Source organism: Leptidea sinapis, chromosome 23, assembly GCF_905404315.1.
Source record: "Leptidea sinapis chromosome 23, ilLepSina1.1, whole genome shotgun sequence".
NCBI classification, from domain to species: Eukaryota; Metazoa; Arthropoda; class Insecta; order Lepidoptera; family Pieridae; genus Leptidea; species Leptidea sinapis.
In genome coordinates, this window is record NC_066287.1 from 2,667,721 (window position 1) to 2,687,095 (window position 19,375).

A 19,375-nucleotide genomic window follows, 5' to 3' on the forward strand; every position below is an offset into this window, starting at 1 on the left:
AATATCCTCGGTATTCACTGGCCCGATCATATTTGGCAACGTCATGACTTCCCAATTGACAGACAGAACGCCGCAAATGGAGCTTGCATGAATGACCCTAAATGAAATTGTCTTACTTTTTTTATTTGGCTTTCGTCATTTGGACTTTTTGAAATTTACGACGCTATGATGAACAGACAGAGTTCTCTGTCTAGTATTTCTATACTACTATATTGAATGGCTGGTAACGCCAGCTGATACCAACTTTCGGCGTATGCCAAAGTTTTACGTCCGAAACCGGAAAAAAAGGATTTAACTATATGCTGAAAACTAATTTAAAACTTACGAATGAATTTACGGAACGCATTAAGCTCATTGTCACTCAGAGGGCAATGGAGGGGGCTATGCTTGGAGCTTCCCTGAGAGGTCAAATCAGAAATGAGGAGATCCGTAGGAGAAACAAAGTCACCGATATAGCCCAAATGAATGCGAATTTCAATTCTCAAGTGGCAGTCGGCAGGGCATATAATTATATAGCTCGACAGACAGATGGCCGATGGGACAGTAAAGTCTTCGAATGGCGACCACGTAGGTACCGGAAGAAGGCAGTGTTGCTGCCCCCTACAAGATGGACCGATGATCTGGTCAACATCGCCGGAATAGGTTGGATGAGGGCAGCGCAGGACCGATCGTGATGAAGATCTTTGGGGGAGGTCTTTGTCCAGCAGTGGACGTCTTTCGGCTGAAATGAATTTAGGAGAAGATACAAAAGAAAAAACTGTTTCAAATTTGATCCTGCCTTTAATTGATTAAAGTACATTATCATCATCCAAATTATTGGATCATTCCATTAATTAGGGTTACATATTTTACCACCGCCACCATTGCAATTGCTTATTACTTTACCTAAAGTTTTATGCAACTGGATGTCTGAAGGTATTTTGTATCAATTATTATCAGCTAGTACAAAGCATCATTAAAATTAATTTTCATTATACTATTACATGATATTTTAATGAAACATTAACTTTAATGACGTGAATTTGCTAAGAGTTACCTACGCCTGTGTTTGAAATGTTATAAAAAGTATTTTATTTTAATATAATAAATACTCCCGACAAATAAATTATTAAAAGTAATTGAAATATTCACATCCTTAATATAATATAAATATGCATCAGTAGTAAAAACTTATGAAGACGAATAAGTTACTAATTCAAATAGATGGATATAATGTTACTATTATATTTCTAGTGAGAAGGTATTATAGAATTTGTTTAGTAATTCAAATTCAAAATATGTTTGTATTTAATAAATAGATTTTTAAATTACTTATTTTACGTCAAAACTTCCACCCATTTAAAAATTTATGCCTCAGACTTGAGAAGAACGAGCGCAAGTAACTCAACGGGCTTCTTCTTTTTAACAAAATTTATTACAGTAAAATTTATGATTCAAAAGTCTGTGGTGGTGCGATATGTGGTATAAAAAACTTATAAAAAATATAAAAGTGGATTATGGTTTAATCTACAACAAGTATATTATTGATGAAATGTTTTAAAAATGTATTTTTAGTCTACTTTATCACAGTTTAGGCACGTGAGTCAACCGTTTAATTTTACTCATTGTGTAGGGTACCTACCCAAAATTATATATGTAAGGCTATTGCTATATTGAAAGTCAGGAGAAACAGAGATGGCTGGAGTTTGGCAGGTTGCAAAAGTAGATAGTGTTTCAAAACCTCGAATTTATCTTATTCCTAATCATAGGTTAGGTTATCACGGGCTACTATCCGCAACTCAACGACTATGGACTATGGACTATTTGCGTGGTGAGATGGACGGCTAATCTTGCCATCCCAGCTCCTCAAGGTAGTTAATCAAACCTCTGATGTCACCCATGACCTCGGGGAGAGTCTTTGGTGCCCCAGGTTTGGCCCGGTAAGTGGCCACACTCCAGAATGATGTGTGCGGCCGTCTCTTCTGCCTCCATGCAGGTTCTGCACAGCAGGCTGTTGGTGACACCTATACTAAACAGATGTTTGTTAAAAGGGCCGTGACTTTGGCTGGCAAGTGAAATCAGTGATTCAAAAATTTTATGTGATTCTTCATCCCACCCGCCTCCACTTGATCAGTTATTAAGAGACAAAAGAAGTTATAAACCATTATATAAATATATTAAGAATACAATTCTAATAATATAAAATAAAGTGAAGTGATAAGTGAACTGTGAAATGAAATGTACCTATACATATTATTTAGATAATAAAAAAAGACTTAACTTAAAGGTCTTAGCTACCAGGTCATAAAATCCCAAAAAAAAAATACAAACGATGACATTGACAATCTGTGTTGTGTCAAACTCAAGAATGGATTTTGTTATCTGCTCTAGTGATATTACACTTGTTACTTTACCGTTTACAGTTTACACTTTGCACTTTGCGCCTTGCGGCTTTGCACATAAGGGCCGCACTTAGCTAGAAAGAAATGTGATTGTTTATTTGGTGATAGTGATAAAACCTACCTATTTTTAAACTTTTATCAGTCTGTTACGTTAAATATATACGGAAAATAGATAAACTCGGTGTTGTAAGGTATTAGTATAGAAATCAAGTAGCCATGGCCCGGAACTTATTAAAATTAGGCGCCCTAGAGGCAAAGAAAACAGCGTTTTTGCTATGTGATATACAGGAAACATTCAGACCGCACGTAAAACACTTCGGCGAAGTTGTAAAAGTCGCAAATAAAATGGTTTGTATGTTCAAACAGTAAGTATTATGTAATTCTTGATATTATTATGAACAACTCAAAGACGAAATTTTTCGGAATATATTGAAGACTAATCATTTATTAGTCTTATTTAGAGAGTTAACTATAAGTAAGTATATTATATTTTATATTTACAATATAATAGTATATTTATATTTTATATTATAATATATTATTAGTAGGTATGTTACAATGTTTTTCGGGCAGAAATATGTAATATGCGAAGATCTATTTGAAGTAATATTATGTTCTTCATTTTTTTGTGGTTATTTATATATATAGTTATATTATTGAATATTTTCGTTAAAACTGACTAGCAGTCTACAAACTTAATTTTTAAAAGGCTGCCAAGAAGACTTCAAATAGCTCCCTGTGTTACTGTGTGCTCTGGTATTCGTTCAATTTGTAATAATTTATTTTATGTAGATTCATAGATGTATGAAACACAATATATATATATCTCAGGAGGGAAGAATGATTATGCTACTCAGTTCTGTTCAGTTATTGGCTTCGCCTCATGCCTACAAATTACACCCTTGTAGGATTAAAAAGGGCATTAAAGGCATTAATTTTCTCAAAATTGAATCATTTAGAATTCTTTTTGATGCCATTTCTAATACTACTACCACTTCGGAAACAAATGGCACTCTGAGAGATAAGAAACACTCCTGGCATTATTTTTTTGCACTTTTTTTAAAATAAAATATGCAATTTGTACTGTCATTGTTTTTGCTATAAAATTATCATTATAAATAGACCCAGGCTTCTGATCACTTAGATATTCAGCTGTGGAGTAGTAGGTCATACACATAATATCATAAACAGATAGATCTGTTTGCAAATTTATGGCTCAAACCTTTAAAAATAACCTTTCTTAATAAAATTTGTGTTACAATAACTTTTGCAACACATTTGTTTTGTACATTTTGGAATATCATCACAAAAGTCTTACTCAACTTAACAACAATGATAGCAAATTTAAGTTTGTTCCCTCTGTTAACAATATGACTTTATCAGAAAATTAGATAATTGTTTTTTTATTAAAATAAACGATGAGACAAGCAGGATATTCAGCTGATGGTAATTGATACACTCTGGCCATTGCAATGCAGGACAGCTCAAGATTATTAAAAAACCCAAAACCCTCTGCACTTGTCACCTTCAGACATAAGATGTTAAGTCTCATTTGCCCAGTAATTTCACTAGCTACAGCACCCTTCAGACCGAAACACAGTAACTCTTACACATTACTGCTTCACGGCAGAAATAGGTGCTGTTGTGGTACCCATAATCTAGCTGGCATCTGGTGCAAAGGAGCCTTCCACTGGTACAAACTGTTAGTGTGCCTATGTACGTACATTACATTATCAAGAAAATATTGAGAGGCGACAGTTATAAATCTCTTCTACAGCATACAGATAATAATATAATATTGACACACTTTTTACACAAATTATCTTGCCCCAAATTAGGCATATATAGCCTGTGTTTTGGTTTGCCAGACAACCATATATTTAATACAATATATCTACTTAAACATACATAAATACATATAAACATCCATGACTCGGAAACAAACATCATATAAATGCTTGCACCTACCGGGATTAGAACCCGGGACCTCTAGCTTAGTAGATAGGATTGCTAACCACTCGGCTATACAAATGATATGAATTTTCCCGTTAATGATATACCACCAGACATAATAGAACTATCTTATTAACTTATCTACATCAAAATGTATTTGTGTACTATGTTTATGTTAATCTTACCATGTTTTTATTTGGCAATATTAAGAGATTATACGGCCAAGAGAACATTTACATATTATGTAAATTTTCAATGCTTTCAAGTTCAACAATAACATTATTCATTTTAAATACTTTAATGAATACATGTAATTAAAACAGATTTTTTACAATAGTATTTGCCGTTGAATTTAAACAGTTATTACGAAAATTCAGTTATAAGTAATTACCTACATGTTTTATTAATTATATTATCCTATTTCAATAATAAAATAATATAAAATTATTCAGCTATTTTAAACATTCTGCAGTATATGATCACACCACATTATTATAGATATGTTGGAACAATCCTAAATCACGAACTAAATAACTAATAATGTAAACTCATCATGTTCTAATCACATATTTCTGAAATGTAAGAAATGATTTCTTTTTTGGAAGAGAAAGACAAAAGAGCAACCTGACGTTAAGTGTTCACCACCACCCACATTCTTCTGCACCACCAGAGGAATCACAGAACCGCCTGTTGCCTCACCCAGTTAGGAAGCTGGAGGTCCACTTGCATAAACTCTCAGGAAGTGCCTTATGCGATACACAATCATAGGCACTCTCTATATCCAGGCTAACTGCCAGGCGTTCTCTCCATTCTGCATACTGTCTCCTTTTTTTGGACCGGGTGGACAAGAGCTGACTTTCATGAGTCCGTGACTACGCCTTTGGAATATGAGTGCCCGAATATACGCGTTAGCTAGAGCGTCAACTCAAGAGCACACGCTCTAACCACGATGGGAGAAATGCCATCCGGCCCGCTCGACTTCTTCACGTCCAACGAAAAAAGAGCTCGCCGAACTGTTTTCTTTCTGAACTGTAATTCAGGCAAGGACCGCGGGATGGTCGGCGGTGTTTTTCCGTTGTCGTCAATAATAGAGCTTGAGGTTAAAAGAGTGCACAGAAGATCGGCTTTCTCTTTTGCCGTATGGACTAGGGTGTCATTCCTCATATGCAGCGGCGGCAGGGACGGATGGTTGAAGTTATCAAGAGTAGCTTTCAACAACGCCCAGAACTAGCGTGTTCCAGTCGGGTAACTCGAAAGCTGCATGCCGATTTTGACGACGTGCCTCGATTTCGCACGTGCGATTTCCCGCTGAAAGAATCTGGAGGCACGGCTATATTTCCTCTTTAGAATTTTGCAGTTCGGTTCCTTCGTGTCCAGCGCCGCAACCCAGGTTCGATACGCCTGTTTTTTGCAGTCAGACGCTGCTTTAAATGACGCATGAAAACAGGGCTGTGTTCTGCCACCGATCGGTACTTCAAAACTTGTTATGAAAATATCCATGCCCCGTAGTATCACATCGGCTACTGTAACGGCCCTGTGCCGTTAAGTGCCTGCACTGGGATCGCCAAAGGGAAGCTAATCTTGCCACAAGGATAAGATGTAAGGAACGCATCCTATCCCAATCTGCTGACTTGTAGTGGTCTGCGACGTGGCTGTTGGATAGGCACTAAACTCCTGACCATAAAATGGTCGGACGTTTAGAGAGGCGTCGACAGAGACCTGGTAACTATTGGGATGTGTAGTTAACAGAAGATCTATTAACGATGGCATGTAGCTATCCACATCTGTAAGCCTCGTTGGCAATTCAATCAATTGGGACAGACCATGCGCCAATGCAAAATTATGCACCGATCGCCCTGCGTATGGTACCGCATTGTACCTGTTGATATCACCCAAGAGTACAATTTCAGCGGAGGAGATCTGTACAAGCACGTCGAACTACCCTTAAAATTACCGAGTCGCCGACAGTATCCTCCCTAGCGTACACACATTCCCCGGGAAGAGGCAAGAAGTTATGCTCAATTTCGTACCCGGGGTAGGTTAAATATGATGTATCGCTTGGTCGAGATATCTGCGTCTACTTAAGGAATTACAAGGCCGGTGCATCGGTGCACATCTCAAGGTGATGGTGGACGACGTTTAAATTGGAGTGGATAGCCCTCAAGTTGCAAAAGACCACATTAAGTGTGGAGCGGGGTGCCGTGGTTTGAGTGAATTGGGTTCTCTCTGCACCTTCTACCGCAAAGGTACTGATACCAGCTACCGAATTCCACCAACGCACATTTCGTCAAAATGTGAAACACCGCCCGCATCATGTTGACATCTGGCATTGTACAACCGCGCGTTTTGCGCTTCTTCTTCGTTCTTCTTGCCTGGCACAGCCACTTTGTGGAATCAATTACCGGCTGGAGTTTTCCCGAACCGATACGACTTGGGTATCTTCAAGCATAGAGCATACTCCCTTAACTTAACTAACATTAGCCTTAAAGGCAGGCAACGCATCTCATGAAAAGCTAAAAATGAACTTATATACGTTAAAATATCAGTTTTATTTAATATTTCTAATTATTTATAATTGAGAGCAAAATTTAATGAAATAAATATCTTGACTGTTGGCTCTCAATATATTTTTGATAATATTATGTATGTGCATAGGCACATAAGTGAATTTGCTAGAAACTGTCATAAACATAATCTTAACACCAGGATCAAATATAAACTTACAATGCCTACTACTCGGCTAAGTTGAGTTAGTAAGTATTTTGTGGGGCGTTGTATATGCTTTTACAACAAGATCCCAGAATTTGAAATGTATTACGAAATTTAAAAGAATTGTTAGAAAACGTTTGTGTGGTAAAGATTACATAAATGACGTTGGGAATAGAGCGACATCAACTAACATTAGCAATAACAAACATGTTAAATTACCGGTAAATAATCGTAAATAAAAAATGTGTTGCACCATTTGATAATTTTCAGATGACGTCATTACTTTAACTGTTAACCGTTACCATCAAATCTTCGCCATTTCAAGCTATTGTTAATGTTAAATAGCTTAATAGCGACCTGTCAATATTGTCAAGTTAATATTCGATATTGACTTGATTTTTAACTTTAACTATGCCAAGGAATACGACGATGGTGCAACATATTTCGCAGTCTATGTTAAAGCCAGCGTAACAGTAAACGTTAAATTTGACTTAAACCTTAACTATAACATTTAATATGATGCGACCCAGCTTGAAACAAATCGGCAGATACAAAATTGCGATCAAACTTTTTCAGATAGAAGCTGCCAAGCATTTTCAAATCCCAGTTTATGTATCGGAACAGTACCCAAAAGGTCTTGGCAAAACAACGAAGGACATTAATCTAAGCGATGCAGCACTGGTATATGAGAAGACCACATTTTCGATGGTCACTCCGGAACTACAGGAACGACTAAAGAAAGATGTTCCAGAGTTGGGCTCTGTTGTTTTATTTGGAATTGAGGTAAGGTTTATAAACTCGTTATTATTATTAGTCCTGCTCGTCTAGTCCCTTATTTTATAACATGACATAAGAATGGTAATAGTTATTTTTACTAGTACCCTGATTCGACTTCAATCAAAAAAGGGTTACATAATTATAGATTTGCTTTCCTTTACTATCTTGCTGTATCTCTGCTAGAGTCTTCTTCTCTCTTGCACGCTTTGTTCGTCTATGCGCTAGTTTGTTGTAAGTGTGCCCTTATAAGCAATTGTAACCAGTCTTTGCCTCTCTCTCCCTGGTAAGTAATCAACCAGTGGGAGGCTCCTTTGCACAGGAAGCCGACTAGATTATGGGTACTTACCCGTTTTAGTCAGCGGCGCCTATTTCTGCCTCGAAGCAGTAAACATTGCTGTATTTCGGTCTGAATGGCGCTGTAGCTGGTGAAATTACTGGACAAATGAGACTTAACATCTCATGTCTTAAGGCGCAATTGTAGTGCCGCTCAGAATTTTTGCTTTTTCAAGAATCCTGAGCGGCACTGCATTGTATTGGTTTGGGCGTATCAATTACCATCAGCTGAACGTTCTGCTCGTCTCGTCCCTTATTTTCTAAAAAAAGCATTAATCTGCCAATGATTAAAAAACTCAAATAAAATAAAATATCTGATTTAATATTGATTTTTATTTTTCAGACTCATGCATGTATAGAACAGACAGTAATAGATCTAATGTATGACGGAGTCACAGTTCATGTGTTGGCTGACGGAGTTTCTTCAAGGTCTTTGATGGACAGGAGTTTAGCTCTACAGGTGAGAAAAATATTGAATCGTCATCTTGATAAATTTAGAACTTTTCATTCGGAATAACAATCGAAATTAGAAACATCATTGAATCAATCAATACAAAATAATAATAACTTTTATTTCTCACCAACAACCAAAATTACAATATAGCGAAAACTTAAAAATACAGGGGATATATAAGTTATGGTCGTGGATCGCTGGAGCCTGTGGTTGTTAATAAAATACCTGTATTACTGGTCACCGGGATTCCACTTTTACACAGTGACTAAAAAGCTTGAAATTTCAAAGGATAAAGGTAAATGTGTGTGTGTGGGTGTGTGTGTGTGAGAGAGAGAGAGGGGTGTATGTGCAAACATGCGTACGATAGGGTGTTCGCGGTTTATAGGTGTGCTAACTATCCAAGACCTCCAGAAGTCTCTCTGTGTGACAGTAGTCTTGCAAAAGGGGCCATTCGTGTGCAGTTGATCGACATTTGTACATGTTTAGACCATACAAACATAATACCTTGTGTAGCTTATTACAATGGTACGCTCCCAGAAACAGAAAGAATCAGCGGCTAAATGATGTCCTTACCTTCGTAGATACTGCCACAAGATGATTGCGGCGAGTAGACTCTGGCATAAACTCTGTTAAAGGGTTCTGTTTGATAACAATCGCCAATATCTGAGGTAGTAACACCTGCAGCTAGATCTAACTTCAATCCGTTAATTCCAATTTTTTCTTACATGACGCCATTTTGCGTGGAATAAACTGCGTCCGACTCCACTCGGATCGGACGCTTTCGTCCGAATGCGTTTGGATCAAGTGTTTACACTATACGTGTAGTCATCCGAGCTAATAGCCCAGTGGTTAGTGACCCTTCCCACTTAGCTAGAGGTCCCGGGTTCGAAGCCCGGTAGTTGCAAACATATATACGATGAATACTGATGTTTGTTTCCGTGTCGTGGATGTAAATAAGTATTTATGTATATTCAAGTAAGTATATCGTATTAAATGTATCGTTGTCTTGTGCCCATAGTACAGGCTCTGCCTAGTTAGAGGCAAAATAATTAATGTAAGAGTGTGTTAATATTATTAATATTAACTTAAATAGTACCTAAATATAAAAATTTCATGTGTACCATAATTTATGTACGATGCGGGACTCGAACTCAAGCCTGTCGGGATCCGTCCGAGCCCCTTTACCTACTGAGCCAACTGTCCGAGTCACGCATTGAGCATAAATCTTGGTACGTCTTGTTCAACTCTCCGTATAGAACCTAGATAGTTTATCGTTTTAATTTCTGTATTATTATACAAATGATTTAAGTTTTCTTTAGTGTTAATTCCGCCAATATTTGTTTTTGAATCAATTCGACACGTGTTTCGCCTCTACACGAGGCATCCTCAGGACGTGTTGTCTCGCCAAAAACTGGCACGAGACTGAACTGACTAGTCTAGAATTAACACTAAAGAAAACTTAAATCATTTGTATAATTATGGATTTCCGCAAAGAAACGCCTAATTCAATAAATTTTCTGTATTATTTTCAGCGTCTCCAAATGATTGGTTGTTTCGTGGGTACATCAGAGAATGTTTTATTCAAGCTTTTGAAGGATAAAAACAATCCAGCATTCAAAGCCATCTCGAAACTCAATTCGAAACCAACTCCGGATGAATTTGGTCTTGTGGATTCCAAAATATGAACGTATATAAAAACTTAAGTGCAGGATTATGGGTATTCATTAATTAAAAACATTATGAAATGCTCGGAGTAAATTGTTTAATTGAATATCAGTGAAGCTTTGGTTGTTGTAATCAAAATCTATAAGTTATGTGATCACATGATAAACTAAATAAAACAAAATTGGCAGTTGTAGAGTAGAATTACTTTTAGTATTAAATTTTGAAAGTTTAGAATGTTTAAAAGTAATTAAATTATTAATTTCAATTTATTTAAAAAAAAATACAATTTGTGTATCAATCAGAAACACTATTTTGACAATGCACCTTGTACTTTTTACTTAATATATACTGCATATACAACGTGAACCAGAAAGGGTATAACATCCCTTCAATGGTACGTTATTTGGGTCATATGTAATAGTATGGTGATGTTTAAGTTTTAATAAATAAATAAAAAAAAAAGAAAATACTTCCCTACGGAATAAAAATATTACTTATTTTTCAATTTCTTTCAATTATAAATACCTAAAACAATTATCTTCTAATTAATTACAAATCAAGTTACCTAACCGTTAAGTGCTAGCCTCTAGCGTGAATAATCTGAGGCTGGGTTGCAATCAACTAACTTACCCGTTGAGTAAAAAATGTGTTGCACCATTTGACACTTTTTAAATTACGTCATAACTTTAACTGTTGGCCGTAACCGTCCAATCTTCGCCGGTTAAAGCTAAGTCCTAAGCGACCTGTCAAAAGTTTCAAATAAATATTAGATATCGACTTGATATTTCACTTTTCAACTTTAACTATAGATACTTTAACTACGATAGTGCAACGCATTCCGCAGTCTATGTTAAAGTCGGCGTAGCTGTTAACGTTAAATTTGACTTAAACATTAACTATAACAGTTAATATGATGCAACACAGCCAGCAAGATATTTTATCTGTTGTGCGAGTCGAAGTAATTTCCCGAGTAGTGTGGAGGTTGATAGAAATAGGGTAGTATAAAAAATATAACTTCAGGAACTAACATAAAAGTTAAAAATCAATAAATCTTTATTGTTTTAGTTAATTTAATAAAATATAATTATATAATACAATACTTTTATTTTAACAGAGACCATTTCAACTGCTCTTTCGCTGACTGCAGTACCTGAAATACGAAATCATTCCACTTTTAATTTATTATTACTCCTCACGCTGTTTTATGTTTGTAGAAAGAACAATATTTTAATAAAGAATATTATTAAATTATTTTTCTACAAATATATAGCACCACATTTCATGGCATTCACTATACTTGACAATACCCCATCACACTTTTGTAGTTCAGATCAAGTGCTTTCTACCGAAAACCTTATAATAGAAATAAAATAAGAAAATAGAAATTTTATACTTAACTCCAAATATTTTTTATATTTATATTATTTTTTAGAACCTTAATCTCTATTTCTTCAAATTCTTGATTAGGATGCTGAATTGGATTAGAAATTAATTTATTAAGATTTATCCCCCTTATATCTGAGTGTCTGTTTGTAATATTGAAATTTTACTACATGTATATGAATATATATATACAGTACAAACACCAAAATAACATTTTTTAGAATTCTTTTCTGTCTGTTTGTTCCGGCGAATCTCTGAAATGGCTGGACCTATTTTGACGCGACTTTTATTGGCAGGTAGCTAATGTAATAAGGAGTAACTTAGGCTACGTTTATTTTAGATAAATAATGTTGCAATGTCCAAGAAACGGTCTAACTCTAAAAATAATTTATATGGCAAAACAACATTTGCCGGGTCAGCTAGTTATTTATAAAATTAAATCTATAATGCTATTGAAGTTAGTGAACATCTTCGATACTTTACATATTACAGTATTGTAAAAATAAAATAAGTATCTGTTTGTTATTTCAAAAAAAACTATTATACCGCATAATTTAGTTTGAAGTATGATACAAATAGCTAACGTCAGGGTGTCGAATTGGCGTGACGGTGTGCGCGCGCATTTTTTTTTTATGATAAGGGACGAGACGAGCAGGACGTTCAGCTGATGGTAATTGATACGCTATGCCCATTACAACGCAGTGCCGCTCAGGATCAGAAAACCCAAAAATTCTGAGCGGCACTACAATTGCGCGCGTCACCTTGAGAAATAAGATGTTAAGCCTCATTTGCCCAGTAATTTCACTAGCTACGGCGCCTTTCAGACCGAAACACAGTAATGCTTACACATTACTTCTTCACGGCAGTTATAGGCGCCGTTATGGTACCCATTATCTAGCCGGCTTCCTGTGCAAAGGAGCCTCCCACTGGTGAAATCGTCTGCATCGAAAAATTCACCCTGACATTTTTCCCTAACGCGCCAAAAGAAGAATAACTTCAAAAAACCGGATCTCATGATAAATTAATGAGGAACTGAGGAAACTTCTTAAAATTTATATATAAACTACATACAGCAGGTTTTTTAATGATAAAGAATGCGATCTTTAATTCTTGTACGGTGTTGTGTTGTATCGAGATTCATATTATGATTATGATTCAATTTAAACAGTTATTACGAAAATTCAGTTATAAGTAATTACCTACATGTTTTATTAATTAAATTATCCTATTTCAATAATAAAATAATATAAAATTATTCAGCTATTTTAAACATTCTGCAGTTGGAACAATCCTAAATCACGAAGTAAATAACTAATAATGTAAACTCATCATGTTCTAATCACATATTTCTGAAATGTAAGAAATGATTTCTTTTTTGGAAGAGAAGGACAAAAGAGCAACCTGATGTTAAGTGTTCACCACCACCCACATTCTTCTGCACCACCAGAGGAATCACAGAACCGCCTGTTGCCTCACCCAGTTAGGAAGCTGGAGGTCCACTTGCATAAACTCTCAGGAAGTGCCTTATGCGATACACAATCATAGGCACTCTCTATATCCAGGCTAACTGCCAGGCGTTCTCTCCATTCTGCATACTGTCTCCTTTTTTTGGACCGGGTGGACAAGAGCTGACTTTCATGAGTCCGTGACTACGCCTATGGAATATGAGTGCCCGAATATACGCGTTAGCTAGAGCGTCAACTCAAGAGCACACGCTCTAACCACGATGGGAGAAATGCCATCCGGCCCGCTCGACTTCTTCACGTCCAACGAAAAAAGAGCTCGCCGAACTGTTTTCTTTCTGAACTGTAATTCAGGCAAGGAGCTCTGGCACCGCGGGATGGTCGGCGGTGTTTTTCCGTTGTCGTCAATAATAGAGCTTGAGGTTAAAAGAGTGCACAGAAGATCGGCTTTCTCTTTTGCCGTATGGACTAGGGTGTCATTCCTCATATGCAGCGGCGGCAGGGACGGATGGTTGAAGTTATCAAGAGTAGCTTTCAACAACGCCCAGAACTAGCGTGTTCCAGTCGGGTAACTCGAAAGCTGCATGCCGATTTTGACGACGTGCCTCGATTTCGCACGTGCGATTTCCCGCTGAAAGAATCTGGAGGCACGGCTATATTTCCTCTTTAGAATTTTGCAGTTCGGTTCCTTCGTGTCCAGCGCCGCAACCCAGGTTCGATACGCCTGTTTTTTGCAGTCAGACGCTGCTTTAAATGACGTATGAAAACAGGGCTGTGTTCTGCCACCGATCGGTACTTCAAAACTTGTTATGAAAATATCCATGCCCCGTAGTATCACATCGGCTACTGTAACGGCCCTGTGCCGTTAAGTGCCTGCACTGGGATCGCCAAAGGGAAGCTAATCTTGCCACAAGGATAAGATGTAAGGAACGCATCCTATCCCAATCTGCTGACTTGTAGTGGTCTGCGACGTGGCTGTTGGATAGGCACTAAACTCCTGACCATAAAATGGTCGGACGTTTAGAGAGGCGTCGACAGAGACCTGGTAACTATTGGGATGTGTAGTTAACAGAAGATCTATTAACGATGGCATGTAGCTATCCACATCTGTAAGCCTCGTTGGCAATTCAATCAATTGGGACAGACCATGCGCCAATGCAAAATTATGCACCGATCGCCCTGCGTATGGTACCGCATTGTACCTGTTGATATCACCCAAGAGTACAATTTCAGCGGAGGAGATCTGTACATGCACGTCGAACTACCCTTAAAATTACCGAGTCGCCGACAGTATCCTCCCTAGCGTACACACATTCCCCGGGAAGAGGCAAGAAGTTATGCTCAATTTCGTACCCGGGGTAGGTTAAATATGATGTATCGCTTGGTCGAGATATCTGCGTCTACTTAAGGAATTACAAGGCCGGTGCATCGGTGCACATCTCAAGGTGATGGTGGACGACGTTTAAATTGGAGTGGATAGCCCTCAAGTTGCAAAAGACCACATTAAGTGTGGAGCGGGGTGCCGTGGTTTGAGTGAATTGGGTTCTCTCTGCACCTTCTACCTCAAAGGTACTGATACCAGCTACCGAATTCCACCAACGCACATTTCGTCAAAATGTGAAACACCGCCCGCATCATGTTGACATCTGGCATTGTACAACCGCGCGTTTTGCGCTTCTTCTTCGTTCTTCTTGCCTGGCACAGCCACTTTGTGGAATCAATTACCGGCTGGAGTTTTCCCGAACCGATACGACTTGGGTATCTTCAAGCATAGAGCATACTCCCTTAACTTAACTAACATTAGCCTTAAATGCAGGCAACGCATCTCATGAAAAGCTAAAAATGAACTTATATACGTTAAAATATCAGTTTTATTTAATATTTCTAATTATTTATAATTGAGAGCAAAATTTAATGAAATAAATATCTTGACTGTTGGCTCTCAATATATTTTTGATAATATTATGTATGTGCATAGGCACATAAGTGAATTTGCTAGAAACTGTCATAAACATAATCTTAACACCACGATCAAATATAAACTTACAATGCCTACTACTCGGCTAAGTTGAGTTAGTAAGTATTTTGTGGGGCGTTGTATATGCTTTTACATCAAGATCCCAGAATTTGAAATGTATTACGAAATTTAAAAGAATTGTTAGAAAACGTTTGTGTGGTAAAGATTACATAAATGACGTTGGGAATAGAGCGACATCAACTAACATTAGCAATAACAAACATGTTAAATTACCGGTAAATAATCGTAAATAAAAAATGTGTTGCACCATTTGATAATTTTCAGATGACGTCATTACTTTAACTGTTAACCGTTACCATCAAATCTTCGCCATTTCAAGCTATTGTTAATGTTAAATAGCTTAATAGCGACCTGTCAATATTGTCAAGTTAATATTCGATATTGACTTGATTTTTAACTTTAACTATGCCAAGGAATACGACGATGGTGCAACATATTTCGCAGTCTATGTTAAAGCCAGCGTAACAGTAAACGTTAAATTCGACTTAAACCTTAACTATAACATTTAATATGATGCGACCCAGCTTGAAACAAATCGGCAGATACAAAATTGCGATCAAACTTTTTCAGATAGAAGCTGCCAAGCATTTTCAAATCCCAGTTTATGTATCGGAACAGTACCCAAAAGGTCTTGGCAAAACAACGAAGGACATTAATCTAAGCGATGCAGCACTGGTATATGAGAAGACCACATTTTCGATGGTCACTCCGGAACTACAGGAACGACTAAAGAAAGATGTTCCAGAGTTGGGCTCTGTTGTTTTATTTGGAATTGAGGTAAGGTTTATAAACTCGTTATTATTATTAGTCCTGCTCGTCTAGTCCCTTATTTTATAACATGACATAAGAATGGTAATAGTTATTTTTACTAGTACCCTGATTCGACTTCAATCAAAAAAGGGTTACATAATTATAGATTTGCTTTCCTTTACTATCTTGCTGTATCTCTGCTAGAGTCTTCTTCTCTCTTGCACGCTTTGTTCGTCTATGCGCTAGTTTGTTGTAAGTGTGCCCTTATAAGCAATTGTAACCAGTCTTTGCCTCTCTCTCCCTTGTAAGTAATCAACCAGTGGGAGGCTCCTTTGCACAGGAAGCCGACTAGATTATGGGTACCTACCCGTTTTAGTCAGCGGCGCCTATTTCTGCCTCGAAGCAGTAAACATTGCTGTATTTCGGTCTGAATGGCGCTGTAGCTGGTGAAATTACTGGACAAATGAGACTTAACATCTCATGTCTTAAGGCGCAATTGTAGTGCCGCTCAGAATTTTTGCTTTTTCAAGAATCCTGAGCGGCACTGCATTGTATTGGTTTGGGCGTATCAATTACCATCAGCTGAACGTGCTGCTCGTCTCGTCCCTTATTTTCTAAAAAAAGCATTAATCTGCCAATGATTAAAAAACTCAAATAAAATAAAATATCTGATTTAATATTGATTTTTATTTTTCAGACTCATGCATGTATAGAACAGACAGTAATAGATCTAATGTATGACGGAGTCACAGTTCATGTGTTGGCTGACGGAGTTTCTTCAAGGTCTTTGATGGACAGGAGTTTAGCTCTACAGGTGAGAAAAATATTGAATCGTCATCTTGATAAATTTAGAACTTTTCATTCGGAATAACAATCGAAATTAGAAACATCATTGAATCAATCAATACAAAATAATAATAACTTTTATTTCTCACCAACAACCAAAATTACAATATAGCGAAAACTTAAAAATACAGGGGATATATAAGTTATGGTCGTGGATCGCTGGAGCCTGTGGTTGTTAATAAAATACCTGTATTACTGGTCACCGGGATTCCACTTTTACACAGTGACTAAAAAGCTTGAAATTTCAAAGGATAGAGGTAAATGTGTGTGTGTGGGTGTGTGTGTGTGAGAGAGAGAGAGGGGTGTATGTGCAAACATGCGTACGATAGGGTGTTCGCGGTTTATAGGTGAGCTAACTATCCAAGACCTCCAGAAGTCTCTCTGTGTGACAGTAGTCTTGCAAAAGGGGCCATTCGTGTGCAGTTGATCGACATTTGTACATGTTTAGACCATACAAACATAATACCTTGTGTAGCTTATTACAATGGTACGCTCCCAGAAACAGAAAGAATCAGCGGCTAAATGATGTCCTTACCTTCGTAGATACTGCCACAAGATGATTGCGGCGAGTAGACTCTGGCATAAACTCTGTTAAAGGGTTCTGTTTGATAACAATCGCCAATATCTGAGGTAGTAACACCTGCAGCTAGATCTAACTTCAATCCGTTAATTCCAATTTTTTCTTACATGACGCCATTTTGCGTGGAATAAACTGCGTCCGACTCCACTCGGATCGGACGCTTTCGCGTTGCGTTTGGATCAAGTGTTTACACTATACGTGTAGTCATCCGAGCTAATAGCCCAGTGGTTAGTGAACCTTCCCACTTAGCTAGAGGTCCCGGGTTCGAAGCCCGGTAGTTGCAAACATATATACGATGAATACTGATGTTTGTTTCCGAGTCGTGGATGTAAATAAGTATTTATGTATATTCAAGTAAGTATATCGTATTAAATGTATAGTTGTCTTGTGCCCATAGTACAGGCTCTGCCTAGTTAGAGGCAAAATAATTAATGTAAGAGTGTGTTAATATTATTAATATTAACTTAAATAGTACCTAAATATAAAAATTTCATGTGTACCATAATTTATGTACGATGCGGGACTCGAACTCAAGCCTGTCGGGATCCGTCCGAGCCCCTTTACCTACTGAGCCAACTGTCCGAGTCACGCATTGAGCATAAATCTTGGTACGTCTTGTTCAACTCTCCGTATAGAACCTAGATAGTTTATCGTTTTAATTTCTGTATTATTATACAAATGATTTAAGTTTTCTTTAGTGTTAATTCCGCCAATATTTGTTTTTGAATCAATTCGACACGTGTTTCGCCTCTACACGAGGCATCCTCAGGACGTGTTGTCTCGCCAAAATCTGGCACGAGACTGAACTGACTAGTCTAGAATTAACACTAAAGAAAACTTAAATCATTTGTATAATTATGGATTTCCGCAAAGAAACGCCTAATTCAATAAATTTTCTGTATTATTTTCAGCGTCTCCAAATGATTGGTTGTTTCGTGGGTACATCAGAGAATGTTTTATTCAAGCTTTTGAAGGATAAAAACAATCCAGCATTCAAAGCCATCTCGAAACTCAATTCGAAACCAACTCCGGATGAATTTGGTCTTGTGGATTCCAAAATATGAACGTATATATTAACTTAAGTGCAGGGTTATGGGTATTCATTAATTAAAAACATTATGAAATGCTCGGAGTAAATTGTTTAATTGAATATCAGTGTAGCTTTGGTTGTTGTAATCAAAATTTATAAGTTATGTAGTCACATGATAAACTAAATAAAACAAAATTGGCAGTTGTAGAGTAGAATTACTTTTAGTATTAAAATTTGAAAGTTCAGAATGTTTAAAAGTATTTAAATTATTAATTTTAATTTATTTAAAAAAAAATTACAATTTGTGTATCAATCAGAAACACTATTTTGACAATGCACCTTGTACTTTTTACTTAATATATACTGCATATACAACGTGAACCAGAAAGGGTATAACATCCCTTCAATGGTACGTTATTTGGGTCATATGTAATAGTATGGTGATGTTTAAGTTTTAATAAATAAATAAAAAAAAAAAGAAAATACTTCCCTACGGAATAAAAATATTACTTATTTTTCAATTTCTTTCAATTATAAATACCTAAAACAATTATCTTCTAATTAATTACAAATCAAGTTACCTAACCGTTAAGTGCTAGCCTCTAGCGTGAATAATCTGAGGCTGGGTTGCAATCAACTAACTTACCCGTTGAGTAAAAAATGTGTTGCACCATTTGACACTTTTTAAATTACGTCATAACTTTAACTGTTGGCCGTAACCGTCCAATCTTCGCCGGTTAAAGCTAAGTCCTAAGCGACCTGTCAAAAGTTTCAAATAAATATTAGATATCGACTTGATATTTCACTTTTCAACTTTAACTATAGATACTTTAACTACGATAGTGCAACGCATTCCGCAGTCTATGTTAAAGTCGGCGTAGCTGTTAACGTTAAATTTGACTTAAACATTAACTATAACAGTTAATATGATGCAACACAGCCAGCAAGATATTTTATCTGTTGTGCGAGTCGAAGTAATTTCCCGAGTAGTGTGGAGGTTGATAGAAATAGGG

At 36.9% G+C, this 19,375-nt stretch overlaps 1 protein-coding gene across 2 annotated transcripts; it reads left to right on the plus strand.

Moving 5' to 3' along the window:
• Positions 1 to 2,382: 2,382 nt before the first annotated feature.
• LOC126971468 (isochorismatase domain-containing protein 1-like) lies at positions 2,383 to 18,883 on the plus strand. 2 transcript variants are annotated; one of them, XM_050817795.1, is made up of 4 exons: positions 2,383 to 2,729; positions 7,620 to 7,826; positions 8,497 to 8,613; positions 10,140 to 10,777. In XM_050817795.1, the coding sequence occupies exons 1-4, from the start codon at positions 2,598 to 2,600 to the stop codon at positions 10,290 to 10,292; spliced, it is 609 nt and encodes a 202-aa protein (XP_050673752.1). In that variant the 5' UTR covers positions 2,383 to 2,597; the 3' UTR covers positions 10,293 to 10,777. The 2 variants fall into 2 exon arrangements, with proteins under 2 accessions (XP_050673752.1, XP_050673753.1); XM_050817796.1 differs by lacking the exons at positions 7,620 to 7,826; positions 8,497 to 8,613; positions 10,140 to 10,777 and adding exons at positions 15,727 to 15,933; positions 16,604 to 16,720; positions 18,244 to 18,883 and having other exon boundaries at positions 2,385 to 2,729.
• Positions 18,884 to 19,375: the final 492 nt, after the last annotated feature.

Excerpts from the sequence above, each read along its gene's own strand:
- LOC126971468 (XM_050817795.1), top strand. The coding sequence starts at position 2,598 with ATGGCCCGGAACTTATTAAAATTAGGCGCCCTAGAGGCAAAGAAAACA. Across the intron at positions 7,827-8,496 it reads TTGTTTTATTTGGAATTGAG|ACTCATGCATGTATAGAACA; the intron begins GTAAGGTTTATA and ends TTTATTTTTCAG. Across the intron at positions 8,614-10,139 it reads ACAGGAGTTTAGCTCTACAG|CGTCTCCAAATGATTGGTTG; the intron begins GTGAGAAAAATA and ends TATTATTTTCAG.